The 21,030-nt window shown below is 28.2% G+C and overlaps 2 protein-coding genes across 7 annotated transcripts; one reads left to right on the plus strand and one right to left on the minus strand.

Moving 5' to 3' along the window:
• The first annotated feature begins 2,588 nt into the window (after positions 1–2,588).
• On the plus strand, positions 2,589–20,789 carry LOC123258694 (golgin-84). 2 transcript variants are annotated; one of them, XM_044718870.1, is made up of 6 exons: positions 2,590–2,659; positions 2,731–2,917; positions 3,415–4,408; positions 4,493–4,726; positions 5,547–5,765; positions 5,842–5,952. In XM_044718870.1, the coding sequence occupies exons 2-6, from the start codon at positions 2,778–2,780 to the stop codon at positions 5,899–5,901; spliced, it is 1,647 nt and encodes a 548-aa protein (XP_044574805.1). In that variant the 5' UTR covers positions 2,590–2,659; positions 2,731–2,777; the 3' UTR covers positions 5,902–5,952. The 2 variants fall into 2 exon arrangements, with proteins under 2 accessions (XP_044574806.1, XP_044574805.1); XM_044718871.1 differs by lacking the exons at positions 5,547–5,765; positions 5,842–5,952 and adding an exon at positions 20,778–20,789 and having other exon boundaries at positions 2,589–2,659; positions 4,493–4,782.
• On the minus strand, positions 8,437–17,824 carry LOC123258696 (beta-1,3-galactosyltransferase 5-like). Of its 5 annotated transcripts, none has more exons than XM_044718877.1 (3): positions 17,524–17,824; positions 10,256–10,623; positions 8,437–10,182 (listed from the first exon to the last, which is right to left on the minus strand). In XM_044718877.1, exons 2-3 carry the CDS (start codon positions 10,380–10,382, stop codon positions 9,083–9,085), a joined length of 1,227 nt encoding a protein of 408 aa, XP_044574812.1. In that variant the 5' UTR covers positions 10,383–10,623; positions 17,524–17,824; the 3' UTR covers positions 8,437–9,082. The 5 variants fall into 5 exon arrangements, with proteins under 5 accessions (XP_044574812.1, XP_044574809.1, XP_044574811.1 ...); XM_044718874.1 differs by having other exon boundaries at positions 17,515–17,824; XM_044718876.1 differs by having other exon boundaries at positions 10,256–10,679; positions 17,515–17,824.
• Positions 20,790–21,030: the final 241 nt, after the last annotated feature.

Consider the following 21,030-nt stretch of genomic DNA (forward strand, 5'->3'; position numbering starts at 1 on the left):
ATTTATAAGTTGGAACAAGATATGAATTAATAATTCAATTTTAATATATTTTATTGCAATATTATATAAAAGCAAGTTTAACTTAAATATTTTATTTAACAATCTTATTTTTAGTTACATATAATATGTAGTCACGTGGGTGCGCACGCACATAAACTAACATTTTGGGCGGGACTAGCCGCTTTTCCTAAGAAAATGGAGTAAGAAAGGGAACGGACCCCGGAAAACTGCTTCCTGATTGGATGCAGTTTTCCCCCAAAATTTATGTCTCTTTCGGAACAATCATGGACATAAAAGGGCCTTGTTCTCTCAAAAAATTCTAGTTCGTCTCCAGAAGTCACAAGTGTTCTCACACTTCAGTTACCTACCGACGTTAGTCCCGACTAACCTTTATTATAGTGTCCTCACACTTAAAATTAATATCTCAGAAGAAAAGTTTAAATTTAGTTTTGAAAGTTAGAGACAGTGAAATCGAATCTTATCAACCAGGTACCGTAATTCAAATATTATACGTTTAATTTGGTTTCTTATCTAATGAAATTATTGTTGTATCTAGAACTTGTAATTTAAATATACTTAATAATTAAAACTACACATATCTGCATTCTTTCAATTTAAAAAAAACCTAATACTCAACACAATCCCGGTCTATAGGCTGAAAAGCTTGGACCAAAAATAAATTAATTAATTAGTCCAAATTCTGGACGTAACATTGAATTTTTGAAAATCGTCAAAAATGACGCCATTAAAATTTTGGCTCAATTTTTTTTTGTATGATACCTTGTACTGATCTTAAAAGATCCTTAAATTTTCGGATAGGGTTTTTTTTTTTCAAAAATATGAATTTTTGAATTTAAAAAAAAATTTTTTGAATTTCAAAAAAAAAATTTTTTTTGTTTTTTGCAACTTCTATAAAAGGTAAAGTTATGCAGATACATAATATTGTAATTTTGAGCATTTAAAAATCAAATTCACGACGTGGAAATATTAAATAATAAATTTATTTCAACTTTTTTTTTATTTTTTGGACATAATCTTGCATCCTTAACGCATGATAGAATTTGTTAATTGTCTTTTTTTACTTCATTTGAAGTTGTTGACGCCACTTGTCGTCTTATTAACATGGAAATAATTTGTAATTTGAGAGTGAGAACTATCAATGTGCAGAAATTCGTAAGTAAATAAGTATTCGAAAGAACGAAAAAAAATCGATATTCTCATGAAATTATTTCTAATTTTTATAGAAAATTACTATCTGTTTGAGTTATTTGAGGTTAAAAACTGTAATTGAAGTGAAGAAACGGACAAAAAGACCACGCGTTAAAAAAATACAAAATTATATCATGCGTTAAGCCTGACTAAGATTATGTCTAAAAAATAAAAAAAAGTTGAAATTAATTTATTATTTAATATTTTCACGTCGTGCATTTGATTTTTAAATACTCAAAATTACAATATTATGTATCTGCATAACATTACCTTTTATGGAAGTTGGAAAAAACTTTTTTTTGAAATTCAAAAATTTTTTTTTAAATTCAAAAATTTATATCTTTGAAAAAAAAATCCCTTTTTCAAAAATTTCAGGATCTTTTAAGATCAGTATAAGGTATCATACAAAAAAAATTGAGCCAAAATTTTAATGGCGGTCTTCGTTTTTGTCGATTTTCAAAAATTCAAAATTTGACAAATTTGGCATTTTTCAAAATTTTCTCCTAAATATTTTTTTTTTCAATAGCCTTAAGTGTCCCCTTTTAAACAAACGAAAGACCATTTCTGTATCTATAATAGCATTCGAGATATTGCAAAAACAAAATTGAAAAACTGGAAAAATCGCGAAATTTTGAATTTGCATATCTTTCGAAAAAAAATTTAACTCAAAATCAGAACAATGTACATGTACACGTCTTAGAATAGGTCACACAATTTTCTCACGGACACCTAATTAACGGTTCCAACCCTGCCAATTGCCCAGGATACAATGAAGTCATTTCAGTAAAACACCTCATCACCTGCTCAAGCTTGAACTATGGAAGTACTTCTACCCTCCATAGCTTGAACCAACAGAGAAATGCACAGCAGCTTTTCAACGAGATGAACCAAATCCTCAACGGCAGAAGTAAAATGAAACGATTTGTTGACATGATTAACAAAACGAAATTAAAAATATAGTTTGTATATAAAGTATTTATGGACTTGCAGTCCTGATAATCTATCCATTTGTTTGAAACTGTATTCTGTAATTGTATATTGTGATCCGTAGCCTAGGACCAAATGGTTAAAGCAACGTTAAATAAATAAATAACAAAAAAAAAAAACATTTTTCAACACAAAATTTAAACTTTCTAATTTGGACTGACTTCACTATTTAAATTAGAAATTAATAAAATATTTCAAATAATCCAAATTACATTTAAATTCGCGCTTTTCTGGCAGGTAGTGTCACCTGCTGGATGCATCTAGAGGCATCACAACATAAATATACAAATTTTATATACGTCATGCAGTGTTATCACTAAACATATGTACGTATTATTAAGAATGTGCTGTAATAATAGAAAGTGATAAGATTATTATAAATTATAATATATTTAAGGGATGATATTAAAACAAATAAAAATAAATATTCCAATTCAATTGATTAGCTTTGAATTATTTTTTGGTAAATTCTAAAATTTAACAAATAATAAACTACTGTATGATTCATAACGTAATGCTTATGATTTTTTTCAGTTTTATAAAGCTAAAAAAATAACATTTTGTCTATTTTACAATGCGCTATGGCGTGGTTATCAGATCTGGCTGGTAAGGCTGAAAATTTATTAAATAAAATTGACCAAAACACTGCTGCTGTATTGAGTAAAGATAAAAATGATATAGTTTTACATGATCACCTCACAGATGTGACATGGGAACATAGGTGAGTAACTAAGTTAATTTCTAATATATGTATAATATTAAAAAAAAAAAAAAAAAAAAAAAAAAAAAAAAAAAAAAGCCAGTCCCATGGCTAAGCGGTATAATGCTTGTCATGCTTGCTTGGGACTGGTGAGGCGTGGGTTCGAATCCCGGTGTGAGCTGAAATTTAATTTTTAGTGAACATCGGTGCTCGTAACTCACGCCGGGCTGTACAGGTTTGGGTTTTTCGATGGTTTCCCCAAGCCCTGTGCTACCGGTGGGGCACAGGCAAATGCGTGCAGTTTCCCCAAAGTCGGCCCATCGCCGCATTACTCTCCAGGCTGAAAAAGTATGTAATACCGCCAAACTTATTCTGCCAAACTTAATGTACCGATCAGCCTGGAGTCCCCTTCCGGTCTCGGCCGGACCCCCATCGAGACAGAAGTCTGAAAAGCGGGGTTAAAATAAAAAAAAATTGATCTATTTTTTTTTTAATAATAATAATTTGTTATTTTTCAGTTCACCTAATCATTTAACTCAAAGCAATGGACGTTCTTTAAGTATAAACAATTTACAAACTTTCATTAATAGAGAGGATGAATTAAATTCTTGCTCTCACTCAGCAATGAACTCCCCTTCAAAACAATTAATCAGTAATTCAATACTCAATTCATCATCAACGCGATCCTCTTTATCAGTTGAACATTCAATTGATAATAAAGACGTTATTTCGGAATATTCCGCTGCCAGCAGTAGATCCTCACCAGATTTTCGACATACATTAATTGTTAACGTACCCGATGATGACTATTTTCCTGAACCAGAAAATAGTTTGCCGTATACTAACTGTCAGCAGGGTCAAATAACAATGGAAGAGTTTAAAAATGAAATAATAGCTGAGAATATTGTGATACAAAATAAATTGGAAACTATAAAACAAATACATGATTTAAAGACTGTTTCAAATTATGATAATTGTAAAACTTATAAAGTTATTCCAAATAATGGTAGAGAACAAGAAATGTTATTACCAAAGTATAATGATAATCAAAATAAAATTGAATTATTGAAAGAAAAATTACAATCACAAGAAATTGAAATAACACAGTACACAAGAGAAATTTCTGGTTTACAAATAGTATTAGAAAGAAATCGAATAGACTTACAGTCGACAAGGGAAGAATTAGAGCGACATAGAGCGAGGGCATTGAAGACATTGCAAGAAAAAGACAAATTAATCGCTGAACTAAAAAATAGTAATTTACCTGTTGTTGCTGATAGTACGAATATGGAACTTGATCAATTAAAACAAGAGTGTAGTTTACTTCGACAAGAAAATCAAGAATTGTCTCAACAGTTGAGAACTGCTCAAGAAGAATTGATAAATGCTGATTTAAAAATTGAAGAAATTAACAAAAAAATCATTTTATCCAACAAAGAGGCGTATGGAATTATTTCAAGTGAAAAAAAGAAACGCGTTGAAGCTGAAGAAGATGCCCGAGTACTCTTGGAAGTTAGTAATTTTCATGTATTGTCATTGAAAATAAATGAGTTATCTATTTTTTTTTTTTTTAATATTATATTTTTTATTTTTTAGAAACTTCGAGTGCTCAAAGAAGAATTGACTTTACAGAATGAAAACTTTTCTGTTAAATCACGAAAACAAGAAAATGAAATTTCGCGTTTAAAATCACAATTATCAGCAATATCAACGCCATCAAGTGCTGTTGAGTCACGATTGTCAGCACTGACTCAAACATTAGTTTCAAAACAGAATGAACTTGAAGCTTTGACTTCAGATAGAAATGCATTACGATTGCAATTAGAGAAAGTAATAATTTTATACTTGTACTTTAAGAATTTTTTTTAATCAATATTGCACGCTTCGTACCACGAAGCGGATGAGGTGCTCTAATCTCGACACGTCAAAATCAAGAAATTTTTTAGTTTTCGTTGAGAAAGTAATAAATTTTTAAAAATTTCGAGTTATTATATTAGTTAAAAGACGTCAAAAAATTAAAAAAAAAATTCTTTTGAACTAACTCTTGGATTTTTTTGTAAATTATTGTTGAAATTTAAAGAATTTTGGCTACCCAAAAAATTTCCATACACTTCAAATTCTGCCAAAATAAATTGACTCTTAACAGATATCGATGTTTTAAAAAATGAAAATGATCAGTCTTTCTTATCCTTTCTCAACAAAAAGTTTTAAAATAAAACAAACAAATAAGTTTTTCTGAAAAAAATAACTAACAGTCTTGGCTATTTATAAATTTTGTAAATTTACGTAATTTCTCCAAGAAATTAGATTTTGCAAAATTTTTGTTATAGTGATTCTTCTCATGAATCAGCGAAATGATTAAAAAAAAAATTAAAATCTCGCGGAGATAAAATTCCAAAAGTTTTAATTCGAGACCTAATGCAAAAGTAATCAATGATTATTATAACAATATAATTTCAAAATTATTCATCTCCTTATCTTGATAGTTTTACGCATTATTTATTGAAGTAATGTCTAGTTTCTTCCATTTTATATTTGATAAAAGTATTGAACTTATTTTCTTTATAGAAATTTTAAATTTATAACATGAAAATTATGAAAACAATTTTAAATTTAATTGATAATTATTGACTGGTCTTTGTATTGATAGCATGAATATCGGAAGCTGGTCGGAACTACAAGAAAATCTTACAATGATACTGACGACACAAAATCTCAAGTTCCATCATTTTTAATAGAAACACCATTCGATACTGGCGTCACCCGCAGAGTTAAAAGAGCTTATTCTGCATTAGATACAATAAGTATCAGAATTGGAGTTTTTTTGAGACGATATCCTTTGGCCCGAATATTTGTGATTATTTATATTGTAAGTCAATTACTATAATTTAAACTTAATATAAAAAAAAAAACTTGTTCTTAATAAATATTTCATTTTATTTCAGACTTTTCTTCAATTTTGGGTATTGGTGGTGCTATTCGTTCAATCACATTCATTAATATAAAAATGTACAAAAATTTCTTGTAAATAAAAAAAGACATGTTTAATTAGGTAATATTTTGTTAATGAAAAATTATTATCCAAATTATTTTAATTTATATTTCGAGTTATATTAATAGTAAATGATAAATAACAAGATTAATAGTCAATCATTGTTAATTAATTATCTAGTATATACTTTAATCGTAACAGTTTAATTTTATAAAATTTGAGCTCTGAGAATAAAGAAGTTGTGAATACATAACAGACCGTTGCTATGAAATAGTTCTTAACTATTTTTTCTTCATGATTCTACAATTTTGAATTAATTAATTTTAATAATTAATATTTTTTCATTTTAAATTACAAAAATAAATTTTCTTTTTATACTTTTAAAGAAAATTATTTATCTTAGACGCATGAGATACATATTTTTTTCACAGCTGAACTTATGGAATATAATTTCAATCATGGAGAACAGTTTTATGTTTTATAGAATAGTTGTAAATAAATCATCTATAAGAAAAATAAAATTATAAAAATTTTAAATAACGAAAACATATTTTAAAAATTATTTACTATGCGAGACCGAGAAAGATTAAAAAAAATGAACTGATATTTAAATTATACACGTTGTTTTTAATTTATGATATTTATGGAATTTACCTATTTCATTATTATTATTTAAAATATATTATCGTAAAATGATTCTAAAACTCTACGAGATCAAATTCAGATGAAAAAAACCATTCTAAGCATTTTAAGTAAATTTTTTTTTCCAAAATAATCTACAAAAAAAAAAAAAAAAAACAAGAGAAAATAAGTTAAATAAAAAAAAAATTAAAATAAGAAATTATAATGTGTATTAGTCAAATGTTATCAAGGGAGGAAGTGATAAATAGTGTATATACTATTACTATAGAACTTCGTATTACTCACACTTTTTAACGTATCTACGTGATAAAATAATTACACGAGTATCAAAGACGGAGTTAGATTTATACTTTAAAATGTAAGAAACAAAAAGATTTTTCTTCTTTAAAATAACACGAATTCCAATTATCAAAGTAATTTTTTTAAGTAGCAGTAAACCACTTTCAACCGAATTAAATTAAAAAGTCTCTTGAATGAACATTATAATAATACTTATTAGTAAGCATGAAGAAACTGTCACACAATTATCTTGAATAAAAAGAAATGTTCATCCATCATATTGGAATTATCGTTATGTTTAGTTAATGAAAATATGTATAATTTTAATGAAGGATCAAAATAATTTTTTTTTCAGTTAAATTAATATTAAGCATTCAATAAAATTCATATACATAATTATAACATGATATTAATATTAATAAAGTAAAAAGCCCATTTGTTTTAATAAAGAAAACTTTCACTTTATATTTATTTCAATTTAACTGAAGTATATTGCAAGCAATATTTGTACACTATATTTTACATTACATCAATAAACTTTAATCATTTTTATAATTGTATCTATTATTTACAAAAAAAAATACAGGTATATGAGAATACTATCCATTTATCCATAATGTCAACAAATGGAAAAATTAGTTCTAGTTACGTAATCATTTGCATAACGTTTAATTTTCTTTCTTAATTACAATGACCGTAAAATGAAAATGCTCGCGAAACAGAATTACCAGAATTAAGTAAAAGAGTATATAAATAAAATCATTCCTTGAATTCAAAAATAAAATGAGAGCATAATAACAAGTTTCTCCATAGCATAGTATTCGTTACCTATTATTTTATATTTTTATAATATAGGTGTAAATATTAATCATTATAATATATACAGTTATTTCAGAATGAGATTTAAATTTTTCGATGAAAATGACAATTATTTTTAAATTATAACAAATAAAACTTTAGAATGTATTTTTAAACAAATGATAAAATATGTATGGAAATTATGGCATGTATTGTAATTACTTTAACATTTTTCAATTTATTTAAAAACACGTATTAGTCATGCCTCATCAGTAATTTCTTATTAATGGCTATTAACATATCATATTGGAAAATTGATATCATCAGGCTAATCACTATCAAGCATTATAGTGCAGAAACCATAGTAAAAATGTAATGTTCTTTTCACGATTTATTTAAATGTGAACATATCATAATCAAGTAAAATACGTATTTTTTTTTGGAAAAGTTAAATCTCATTGCACGTTTAAAAAATTTTCAGATGAATAAAAAAAAATTAAAGTCAGTACAATTTAATTAAAAATAATACAAAACGGCGATTTTAAAGCTATTTTAAGTAAATAATTTATCACAGTATTAACAGATCTTGAAAAAAATATTTTAAACTGATAATACTTAATTTATTTAATACAAAATTGTTAATAGTATGTTATGCTTTAAATGTGTTTTATTTTTAAAAAATATTTTTTTTTTGTTCACTTTGCAATACTTGATCAATTAGCTAAGAATAAAACTTAGTAATAAATAATAATAATAATAATAATAATAATAATAATAATAATAATAATAATAATAATAATAATAATAATAATAATAATAATAATAATAATAATAATAATAGTACATTACGTTATCATGCATAATCTGTCAAGCAGTACTTTACAGAACAGTATAAAATTTACGCTTGTTAAATTAAGTTAAAGATCAAAATTGAGTATTTACAATTTCTTAAAAAGAAAATAGCTTATTGATGTCGGCAAACTAATAAGAATATCGTCAGAGATGTACTTGAAATAATTCAACGGAATGATAATAATGATAAATAAAAAATGACGTAATTTTATTCTGAAATTAATGTGAAAGTATGATTGTAAAAACACTTTGTGAGTGTAAATAATATACTGACATGAATGTTAAGAGATTCTCCACAATTTATGATTATAACAGTAATTAACTTATTCGTAAGATATAATTATAACAAAAATTATGATTTATTTTGTGACAATGAAGCCCTAAGATCAAGCTTTAAAACTAAAATTACTTAAATGCCATGTTGAACAGATTTTTAATTATCTTTATTTTTCAAATTAAGTGAAACATAAAAAATATCTCGTTGTTATTTAACAATAATAATCTCAAAATACGAAAATCGTTGAGGAATTGGTAATTAATTGTATCTTTCCTATAAAATGTTTAATTCGAGATTGAATACTTTTTTCAGTAAAAAATTCAAGTTAATAATTGGATGTTTTGTTTTATAATTTACATTTACTCTTACCATCTAATAATTTTTTCCAAAGATCAAATTGTTCACCATATTTAACCATATGTATACTTATCCCACGTTGGACATTACACGGATTGTATGAGATTTTTTTATTTAAAAATTCACTAACATGAATACGCTTAATACCAATTTTATGAGCAACAATACCAGTTGTAAATACGTCTTCAAGCTTTAAATAAGTTTGATTTAACGCAGCTTCATAAAGTTTATGAACAACGTCTTTTGATAATAGATATGCTGGCCCTGTTGTAAAATCCGGAAATACTTTTTGCTTAAATTGTTCTAATGAAACGTAATATTTACTTTTTTTATTCCTAATTGGTTTCCAATTTTTTGCTAATCTTCCATATATCACATTTGTTTCTGTATCATGTGCTTTTATAAATGATAACAGTCTTGGTACATTAATAAACATATCATCATCTGTTTTAAGTAGAAATTTAGCATCTAAACAAAATGTATCTTTCCACTCCAGAGATGATATTGTTTTTAATGTTAAGTTATTATAAGAATCAATAAATCTGCCTCGTATTATATCTGCATAAAGTTTTTGTTCGTATTGAAGAAGTTTCTCCAATTTATGATCATTAGTCGTTCCAAGAATAAAAACTATACTAACATCGGTTCTCTGACCGAAATGTCCCCACGTCTGTCTAATAGCTGTTCTGGCTTCAATATGAGATGGTGCAGAAGTAACAACTATGACTAGATTCATATTTTTACCATTCATTGGACATTTTTCAGGCACTGTTACGTCATGACCACCTTGATAAATAGCACGTGCGGTGTCATCATGGATCAATGTTGCAAAACTTGAATTTGTAACTAATAATTTTAAGGGTAAATCTGAAGTAATGTTACTATTGTTTACTTGCAGGCTAATAGAATTATTTATCAATAGTATTGATTGTGGCGATGCTGACGTAGAAATTGATAAATTATTTGCACTGTGTGATATACTTGACTTAGTAACTGGATGTTCAAAACTTGTATTTTTTTGTAATAACATAAATGATAATTCCACAGTGACATTATCAAATTGTAATTCGTGATTAGATGAGAAATTACCTAAAATATTTTTAAATATTTTATACTTAGGTTTTGAATTCAAAAAAACATAATAAAAGTATGTAATACTTACTTGTATTTACAAATTCGATGAAATTATTGTACGAATCCACAGTAGTACGATAGTACATGTAAATACTGAGAATTACGAAACCAAGTATGATGATTCTCACACTACGATTACGGAGATAAAAAAACATTTTTTTAATCTATAATTATGGCATAATTATAAATGAAAATTGAAAGGAAATTATATTTTTCGTTCATATACTATATTTAATACTTTTAAATAGGCACTTGAAAGTATTAAATATTTATAAATAACAGATTGACAATTATTTTTTAAGTACAGCGGATATGTTACTTCCATAATTTCAAGAAATATTGTCAAAGTTTCTTTTGTCCTTGAAAGATTGCAAAAAATAACCCATCCAATAAAACCTGTTTATCGTGAACATGTTTTGGAATACGGTAAGGCTATTCGGACACTATCGTGACTACAGCGGTAATTTAGCGTGACTGGCACTTGAGATAAATTATCTGAAGAATTAGCGTTAGTATTAAATTATCTGAGCATTTAGCGTGAACAGAAGCTTTTACATTATTTTAAGCATAGAATATGTCTTTAACCATAGATAAATATCAAACTTTTTAATTAAAAAAAGAAACAGTCAATTCATCCTAGGTTATGTTGATTGTTGTTGCATGACCTACATGACATTTAATATCCACCTATAGTGTGTTTAAATTTCAAATCACTTTTTCCCCCAGAATGTACCGCCATTTTTTTCATCCGGGAAAATTCAAATAGAAAGTTCATTTTAATAAATATTAGAATTCATATTAAGATGGGTCAAACATTAGAGCATAAATAAAATTGATTTGAAGGTAGTAACACAGCTGTCCTCCAGATTACTCTGCGACTTCCTGTACTCTACTAAAATAATTTAACTTAAAAAAAAACTTTAATCACTTTAATCAACGTTGTTCACTCAGTACCAAGTGTACTCGATGATATCTCGACTCAATGATATATTTAATTAGAAGTGATGGTGCGCTTTTAAAAATCTCTATTCAATATTTTTTTATTTAATATTTTATTCGGCAAAAACAAAACCTGTACTTGAAATTTCTCGGCTGTGTGCCATCTGTACTCCAATAAAATAATTTAATAAATTAAAAAAAAATTTTTATTTATTATTTATCATTTACAAATTATGTTTAATTGAGTAAAGTGACATCGAATAATGTTTGTAAAACAATATAGTTTTATTGTTTAAAAATGAAATTATTGATTTAAAGTTTTTTTTCTAATTTAAGTACCTGAGTTCAAAATAAACATATTATTAATTAAAAAAATATTGAATAGAGATTCTTAAAAGCCCGCTATCACTTCTAATATATTATTGAGTCGAGATATCATCGAGTACACTTGATACTAAGTGAACTTAACGTTGAATAAAGTTAGTATCGAGTAGTGAAAAAAGTTTGTAAAGTTTTTTTTTTTTAAGTTATTAAATTATTTTGGTGGAGTACAGGATGTCACAGAGTTGAGTAATCTGGATGACAGCTGTATTACTGCCGATTTGAAGATTCAAATCTGAATTTTTAATGCGTTATTAATTGTAAATGACTGACCCCGTTTGTCCACTTTTTTACAGTAAAAATTCAAATTACGAAAATTACGAAATCAACAAAAACATAGAATAATTTTTTTGCTTTCTCAAAATAATAATAATACCTTAAATTTTGTAAAATAACTTTTTGTTTACTTTTATTATGAATTTTCTTAGCCACCCGCACTGATAGAAGGATTTATTTGTATTAAAAAATATTTGTTAATGGTTAACAAATCATTTATTATAGAGCACTTTTTAGTATTAAACAAATATTTCTTACTATTTAAACTGATTATTTTGTGTTTAATAAATCCATAATATTCATTTATTAAGCATTAATAAATCTTTTTAAATACTAACAAATATTTGTTAAGGAGTAAAAAAGTGGTCTCTAATAAATGATTTGTTAAATATTAACAAATATTTTTAACTATAAACAAATCCTTCTATCAGTGCGTATTCCGTAAGCTAGGTTTTTTAATATGAAATGCTCTCTGATGTTGGGTGTCATAAGTCATATAGTGATAATTTTTATTTATAATTCGACCATCGATTTATGTAGTGAAAATATATCCAGATTATTTTTTTTATAGCATTGTATAGGACCTAAAACTTACAAAATACAATAATTAGTAATTATTTAAAATAAAAATGTTGATATTAAAAGGTGTATAATAAAAAATTCACCACATATGAAGCTATATTAATGTTGAATTGTCTATATCATCAATAACATGAGTTATTTATAATTTGATAAATTTTTTTTAATATAAACATTGTCACATTAATAACTACTTCAATAATAATAATAATATTATAATAGTAATATAACGCGTTTCAGATGCCATAAAGGTATATACCGGCAAAAGGTACCAGTGAAAAGCCATATGGGCGTATAATAAAAATTCTGTTTTTTTCTTTAAGTCCAAAAAAAATTTTTAGTTTAGAAAAAAAATTTTTTTTGTATTTTTGCACATTGCATAAAAAAATACGTTGGTTACCAAAAAAAAATTTTTTCATACGCCCTTATGGCATTCGAAGTGGGTCCTGGGAACCATAAGGGCGTATAAAAAAAAATTTTTTTTTTTCAGAAATCAACATATTTTTTAATATAACGTGCAGAATTGCAAAAAAAAATTTTTCTCCGAACAACAAATTTTTTTTGGAGCTAGAGAAAAAAACAGATTTTTTTTTATTATACAGGGTGATTCAGAATTACCTTTACAGCGAAAATATTCCGATAGAAGAGACAATTTTGAGCAGAAAACACCTGAGTCGTGATTGAAAATTTTGAGTGGTTTCGGAGTTATTAAAAATTTTAGTTGACCAATCAGATGCGAGATTTAGCATTTAAAAAAAAAAGCAAAAGAATAAATAATAAATTTGGCTGCGTTGTGACTTCCAACTTCAAGCTTTACTTTTGTTTTTTTACTTTTTTAAATAATTCTAATTTTAAAAAATTTAAACGAATGTAACCTTCAAAATAAAATTAATTTTTTAGTTACAAAGATAATTTTAAAATTCCAGAAAGTAATTAAATAAATTGACAATGGAGAAAATAAATTGATTTGATGTTTACTATTGAGCGGACAAATTTCAGACTGCTCATCAGGTTAACAATAGGAACTTTTATCAGGTGAAGCACCAGGACAAACTCCAGGCTGCTTATCAGGATAATAATAAGGATTTTTATTAAAAAATTAAAAAGGATAAAATTCAGGTTGCTCATCAGGATAATAATAAGGACTTTTATCAGGTGGAGCACCAGGACAAACTCCAAGCTGCTTATCAGGATAATAATAATGACTTCTATCAGGTGGAGCACCAGGACCAATTCCAGGCTGCTTATCAGGATAATAATTAGGACTTTTATCAGATAAAGCACCAGGGTAAACTCCAGGCTGCTTGTCAGGATAATGACTTTTATCAGGTGAAGCACCAGTGCAAATTCCAGGATACTTATCAGGATAATAATAAGGACTTTTATTAAAAAAATAAAAAGGACGTACTCCACGCTGCTCATCAGGATAATAATAGGGACTTTTATCAAATGGAGCACCAGGACAAACTCCAGGCTGCTTATCAGCATAATAATGAGGACTTTTATAAAAAAAATAAAAACGATGAACTTTAGGCTGCTATCTAGGATAATAATAAGAATGTCTCTAAATGAAGTCTTATAGTTTGTCTTGTCAGTAAGTCCTTCGTATGATTCTAAAGATCAGTCGGAAAGTCGTCCTCGTATTCCATCAGATGAAAGTACTGAGTTTGTCCCGGTGCTCCACTTGATAAAAGCCCTTATGATTATCCTGATGAGTAACCTGAAGTTTGTCTTTTTTAATTTTTTAATAAAAATCCTCATTATTATCCTGATAAGCAGCCTGGAGTTTGTCCTGGTGCTTCACCTGATAAAAGTCCTTATTATTATCTTGAACAGCAGCCTAGAGTTCATTCTTTTTATTTTTCCGATAAAAGTCCTTATTATTATCCTAATGAGCAGTCTGGAATTTGTCCGCTCAATCGTAAACATCAAATTGAAGGTTACATTCGTTTAAATTCTTTGAAATTAGAATTATTTAAAAAAGTAAAAAAAACAAAAGTAAAGCTTGAAGTTGGAAGTCACAACGCAGCCAAATTTATTATTTATTCTTTTGCTTTTTTTTTAAATGCTAAATCTCGCATCTGATTGGTTAACTAAAATTTTTAATAACTCCGAAACCACTCAAAATTTTCAATCACGACTCAGGATTTTTCTGCTCAAAATTGTCTCCTCTATCGGAATATTTTCGCTGTAAAGGTAATTCTGAATCACCCTGTATGCCCTTATGGTTCCCGGGTGCCATAAGGATATATAATTTTTATACTCCCTTATGAAATTTTTAACGCGATAAAATTTTACTGTGGTGTACATTTTTAACAGTTATCTATTTATGTGAGAAAAATTTGTTTTAGAAAAAATTTATTATGGAAGTAATAACTGATGTTATGGTAGTGATATAAAAGACAACATTCTTATAGTTTCACTCATGTAGCACTGCACCAATAGATAAATTGATAATTTAATGTCGATATATTATTCAACATTAAATTAAATTTATTCAAGTTGCGATTCACCTGTAGATTAATCGAATCTTAATATTAATGAAACTAAAATTAACAATTATTAGAAATTTTTTAATAAATTTATACCAATAAAATTATTATGAAAAAAATTTAAAAAAAAAGTTGACATGGAAAAAATAACAAAAAATTATTAGTGAAAATTTTTAGAAGCATTTTTTTAGTGTGATTTATTTGTTATAAAAATTGCAAAAATTGTTAACTAACTTCAGCATCATTGATATTAGCTTCAAAGTAACTATAATAACTAATGATTTGCCTACTACGCGCAGGACTGATGGATATTCATGATATTTTTATCTTAATTATTAACGTCCAAAGTGATAAATATAATTTTCATTTAACAATTTTATTTGTTATTATTATTATCATCATTATTATTATCTAAGTCTGGTTGAACATCCGGGGCTCTGGCGTGAACCGCGTAAATCTCCGTAGCTCTAGCGTTAGCCGCGTGAATCTGCGTGGCTCTAGCGTTAGCCGCGTGAATCTGCGTAGCTCTAGCGTTAGCCGCGTGAATCGGCGGGGCTCTGGCGTGAACCGCGTGAATCTATTTAGCTCTAGCGTGAGCCGCACAACTCCAGCGTGAATAAAGTATTTACAGCAGCAAGCGAATAAATAATTAAATTGAATACCATTTATCAACAATGGTAAGTTCCATGAGTGAGTATTTTTTTAAAAAACAAATATTTAATAGTTATGACGAGTTGAACACACTTGTGATGCGTTATGAAAAATATGAAAAACAAAAACTTTTCAATCGAAATCGTATACCATTACGTGAAGACGACGAAAACAGTGAAGAAAATAGAAACAGGTTAATTTATAAAACAATAAGATATGAATGCAAATTCGGTAAAAATTATCACGGAAGTGAAGCTGAAGTTCGTCAAACTAAGTATGTTCAGTTAAGTTAATATTTTAAAATTATCGATTGAAAAGAATTGAAAAGCTGTCGCTCTATGCATATTGTATATCTATAGATACAAACAAAAGAATTGAAATTTTTGAAAACAATTCAAATTTTATGATTTTTAATCCTTTTCAATCAATATTTATGAACAGTTATCTGTTTTTCACGATGATTTATAAGACCAAATTAATAACTGTTGGTTTTTTTAGCTATTTCAAGCGTAACTGTCCATTTTTTATTCAAATTAATAAACCTCTGAATGCGCAGGTACTTCGGATTAGCACTTTAAATCTTGCACATAATCATCCACATGTCATCAGAAAAAAATTATGATTCGTTTAAATAAAAAATCATTGACCATTATTTAACAGAATAAAAACTAAAAGAATATAAGTAACTTGAAATAGTTTTTAGAGCCAATATTTAATTTTTCATTCAAAAAATATGAAACAACTTTTATTCAGATTCATATATAGTTTTTAGTTTTTACTAATTAACTTTGCTTCAAGTTAAAAACTAAATTTTTAAATATACATACCGTAAAATAAACCATTTAACAAAATTTCTTAACACTTGAAAATATAAACCAATAATAACTTATTATCCTGAAAAATTCAAATAAAAATATTCCTGTTAATAAAAATAAGGAGATTTCACATTAAGAAATATAGAATATAGAAACAATTTAGACACAACGAGCTGAATTTTTAGTGTGTTATTAATCGAAATTAATTCTGTATGAAATAACAAACATAAAATTTTTTTTTGACAAAGGTTTTGAAAAATTACTTTTAAAAAATAGGACTCTCAACGTGTAATAAATAGTTAATATTAGCCGAATATATTTATTTTTTATAATCTCATCTAACACACGAAATATAAGGAAACGAAAAACTTTCATCTGTATAAATCATTTCTCACAGATTATTTTAAGATAAAAAAAAAAAAAGATTCAAAGTCCGGTTTTCAATAATTAATTGCTCAAATTTTTTTTTTCGATTTTTTTTTCACATGCCCAAGCGGCACAAATTTTTTTTTTGCATGTTTTGATAATTTAAGTTGAGGATTATTTATTTATAATTTTTTGTTGAGTAAAATCTATTAGAAAGTTAACATTTTTTTTGTTACGCTTGGGTATAATTAATGTCATTTGATATTAATGACACATTAAAAATTTAGCTTTCCACTGTATTGTTTAAAAATTTGATCTATCTTAATTTCAATCCTCCTTACTTTTAATATTAATTTTGAATTTGAATTTTCCCGGGTAAAAGAAAAAGATGGCGGTTGCGTTCGAGAGTGATCGCTTGATGTGACATACTGTTGTGTCACTTCTCATTATTTACACCGAGCAAACGACGTTATATATTTTTTGTCTGGTGTAACATAACAAAAAATCATGCAATGTTATTATAAGGTTATTTGTAGTGAAAATTAAAAATATATGTTACGGTGGATTTTATAATTATTATATACAATTACATATACAATTACGTCCTCAATAAAATTTATGCAAATAATTGTAAAAAACAAATCATATTGATTATTAAAAGAAAATTTCCAGCTGAAATCCAAATAAAAGCTTCCATTCACGCTAAAGTCCATCAGATAAAAGCTCACAGTTCAGATAATATATTCACGCTAAATGTCTACTCCAAATTATCTTAGATTATAACTCACGCTAAGTACCCGCTAAATACACGCTAGTGTCCGATTATCCTCAGCCTTTGGAATAGTACAAAACAATACACGAAAATTAAGTTTTAAAAATCACACAATTTTTGCTGATTCGTAAGGTGATAAAATTAATAACTACACAAAACATATTTAATTCGATTTTAATTTGTTTTAAAGGCGAATTTATCATATAAGCCACATCTAGTCACAATTTTTAATTTTTAGAGGTTAAATATAACCTTCTAAGTGTGAGAATTCGTCCGATAGGGCACGGGACGACTCATTCAACATTATACTCTGACTGTCTATAAGCTCAGTGTTGCCGTCAGGATTTAGCTCTGTTATGTCCTTCTCCTGGTGGACAACGATGGAAATCTTGATTTAAATTAAAAGTTACCGACGTGGTCTTTGATTCGCCCGGGAATATTGAAATACTCAACTTTATCAACGGGAATTTATAGGATGAGGAAGATGATAATATGTGAATATAAATTAAATAAATTTTTGAACGGAATTAAGTTAACTAAATTGAAATATGTATTCAAAAGACTTTACACAAAATTAGAAACGAGGTGATAGGTCTGAGCTCGAATAATATTCTGATATTTCTCAAATATGTCTAAGTCCGACTCCTAGCACTAGAAGTGGCGGGGGCGACTCTCCCTACCATCCGAGTATTCCGCTGTACTGGCCTTTTGGCAACGTTGATTGGTCCCTCTCCTTCCTACTGGGTCCTAGCTGTACTCCTACTCAGGTACTCGTCCTTTCCGACCGTTGTTGAACTACCTGGGCTCGCTAGCAGAGTTGTCCGAAGTTTCATCATCTCTGGGAATTTACCGGACTGAGTGGTTGAGCTAGACTCGTCATAAATGAGGGTCACTAGTCGGCTCAGACTATTTTCTCGCATTTTTTTATACAACATTTTATATTTCTTAAGAAATTAAAATATATTTTCTAATTTCTATAATTACTTAGGTCGAGAGCAGTTAGGTAGTAAATTTATATATTTATGGCTTAATCCTCTTTACTATCTTATTATTCCTAGTCTATTGTGATAAATTTTCAGAGAGTAAAAATACATTTTAACAATAACCTTTTTTACTAATGGCTAAAACTCTAGACTTAGGTTGTGGGGTTTTCCCAAAATTTTCTTATAAATATAAATAGATCTAATGTTAAATTTAGCGCTATCAAAAGGGGTATCGTCAGTGCTCGCGAGGCGGCGCCAGTCGCGATTCAGCTAAACCGTGATATGATATCACAGCTCACATTCCCTGATAGCCAAGTTGGCCGCAACTTTCTGTCAATCTACTGCCGCAACTTGTCACCAACTTGGCGGCAACTCTTGGAAAGTAACTCGGTTGGTGTCAACTTGTTCACCAAGTTGTCACCAAGTTGTCAGCAAAAGTTGCTCTGAAACTTTTTCACACCAAGTTGACGATAAGTTTCTCAAGAAATTTGGCGACATATTGCGGCAGTAGATTGGTCTCTTTTTTCTCAGAAACTTGTAGCCAACTTGGCGCCAACAGTTACAAATTCGGAAGTTGACCGCAAGTTGTCGCTAAGTTGGTGGCAACTATCTGACACCAACTTGGTTGGTCTGAAACTGTGGCTATCAGGGTTCCCACAAGCAAAGATAAAATTCCCCACATTACCCACTAGTGTTATGCTGTAATACACCTAGTGCATCCAGCAGGTGACGCTACCTGTTATTAGAGCGCTATCTATTATGAGAGCGCGAATTCAAATGAAATATTCAAATTAATAAATATTAAATGATTAAAATTAGTTAAGTTTTATATTCGAAGTAAATATTCAAATCATTTATTTAATGCTTTTACTCTTACCAGTTGTAATAAACATCTTTTGGTTAACTCTGTTTTATTTACAAAAGAAAATAAAATAAAAAAACATATTTCGGTACAAAAGGACATTGTAACCGAATTCTCAGAACCCATAAAAAGTACTTGAATAATTCAAGGACTATTTCTCGCCACATGGAACTTAAAACCCTATGAGGAAAAGTCGTAAAAGACACGTGTGAAATTCAATAGACCCTTGTTCTAAAGTAACAAAGAATAATACAAAACCATATATAACTAACCAAAAATAAGATTGTTGTCGAGTCGAATCGTACCTATTCGATAGACCATGAACGTGTGTGTGTGCAGAGAAGAATCATGCATGTATTTTACTATACAATTACATCTATATCTGTTGAGAGAGAGCGTGGGCGTACGAAATCAGATGACTATATCTATATATTAGCTCTAGCTTCAACGAGAATTTTCTCGAACAATTTCGGGAGACATCGTAGGCGACAAGTTGCGGTGGATGCGCAGAACGGTATGGCGCCGATCGGGGCCGTATAGGAAAAACCAAATTTGCTCGTGCGGTGGCCAGTACCACCAGTTGCTCTGAGGCCCTTGAATCAGAAGTAATTTTCACGCAATCGTTCTCGCATATTACGCATCATACAGTACAATTGAGACATTCTCAAAAATCACATCGTTTAACATCATTTTATTTACTATCATTCGAATCATATTCACGAATTCAATTATTTTCGGTAAAACGCAATTTTATAGAAATAACACGGTAATTCGGACTAACGCCATACATCCGAGCTCTCTCTCATTCTTTTGGGTATTGACGGCCCGTGGTTTTGATCGTGCCTCCTTGGCTTTGATCGTTTCTCTCTCACACACATACAATCTAATAGCACTCTCCAGAAGAGTCATCAGTATTCGCCTACATTTGGCAATACGCATTAAGCTATTCTCACCAAGAGATAGTTATTATTACAATAGCTCAGGTCCTTCCTGACGAAATAACAATAGCTCAGGTCCTTCCTGACGAAATAACAATAGCTCAGGCCAGCTCCTGACAAAATAACACTAGCTCAGGCCAGCTCCTGACGAAACAACAATAGCTCAGGTCCTATCCTGACGAAATAACAATAGCTCAGGCCAGATCCTGACTAAACGACAATTACACATTCACACACATTTATTTCTTGTAATTATCATCGAGGAGGTTTTTTTTTTATCTGATCATCAGATTTTTCCTCCTCTGGGACAATAAATTTCTTCCTGTTGTCCCAACATCGAGTGTAATTTATTTAAATTTCCTATCCATCTACACTAATAATCAAAATCAAATTCTGAAAAACTGAAGCACGAAATCTCGGCGCTTTGACGAGGTTTCGACAAAACAATTGTTAAATAACATTTACTGTTAAAATCTAACTTTATATAATGTTGTAGTTAAGCAAAATTAAGTTAAAATAATTAATAATTATTATCTTGTATTTAATTTATAATTAATAATTATTATTTAATTAATTTACTATTAATTTATTATTGAATCATTATTTAATTATTATTTAATTTATAATTAAACGATAATGTCTATTCTTTTATACATGATAATAATTAAATTGACTTATAATTTTATTAGAAAATCCGATTGTAAAATAATAGAAATAATATTTAATTCAAGTTATTAATTAGTCAAACT

This window comes from Cotesia glomerata, linkage group LG2 (assembly GCF_020080835.1).
Source record: "Cotesia glomerata isolate CgM1 linkage group LG2, MPM_Cglom_v2.3, whole genome shotgun sequence".
Classification (NCBI taxonomy): domain Eukaryota; kingdom Metazoa; phylum Arthropoda; class Insecta; order Hymenoptera; family Braconidae; genus Cotesia; species Cotesia glomerata.

Bases quoted from the DNA above. Each gene is read 5' to 3' on its own strand.
- LOC123258696 (XM_044718877.1), bottom strand. From the start codon at position 10,382: ATGTTTTTTTATCTCCGTAATCGTAGTGTGAGAATCATCATACTTGGT. The intron at 10,183-10,255 runs GTAAGTATTACA...AAAATATTTTAG, and splicing joins CATCGAATTTGTAAATACAA to GTAATTTCTCATCTAATCAC.
- LOC123258694 (XM_044718870.1), top strand. From the start codon at position 2,778: ATGGCGTGGTTATCAGATCTGGCTGGTAAGGCTGAAAATTTATTAAAT. The intron at 4,409-4,492 runs GTTAGTAATTTT...TTTATTTTTTAG, and splicing joins ATGCCCGAGTACTCTTGGAA to AAACTTCGAGTGCTCAAAGA. The intron at 4,727-5,546 runs GTAATAATTTTA...TTGTATTGATAG, and splicing joins TACGATTGCAATTAGAGAAA to CATGAATATCGGAAGCTGGT.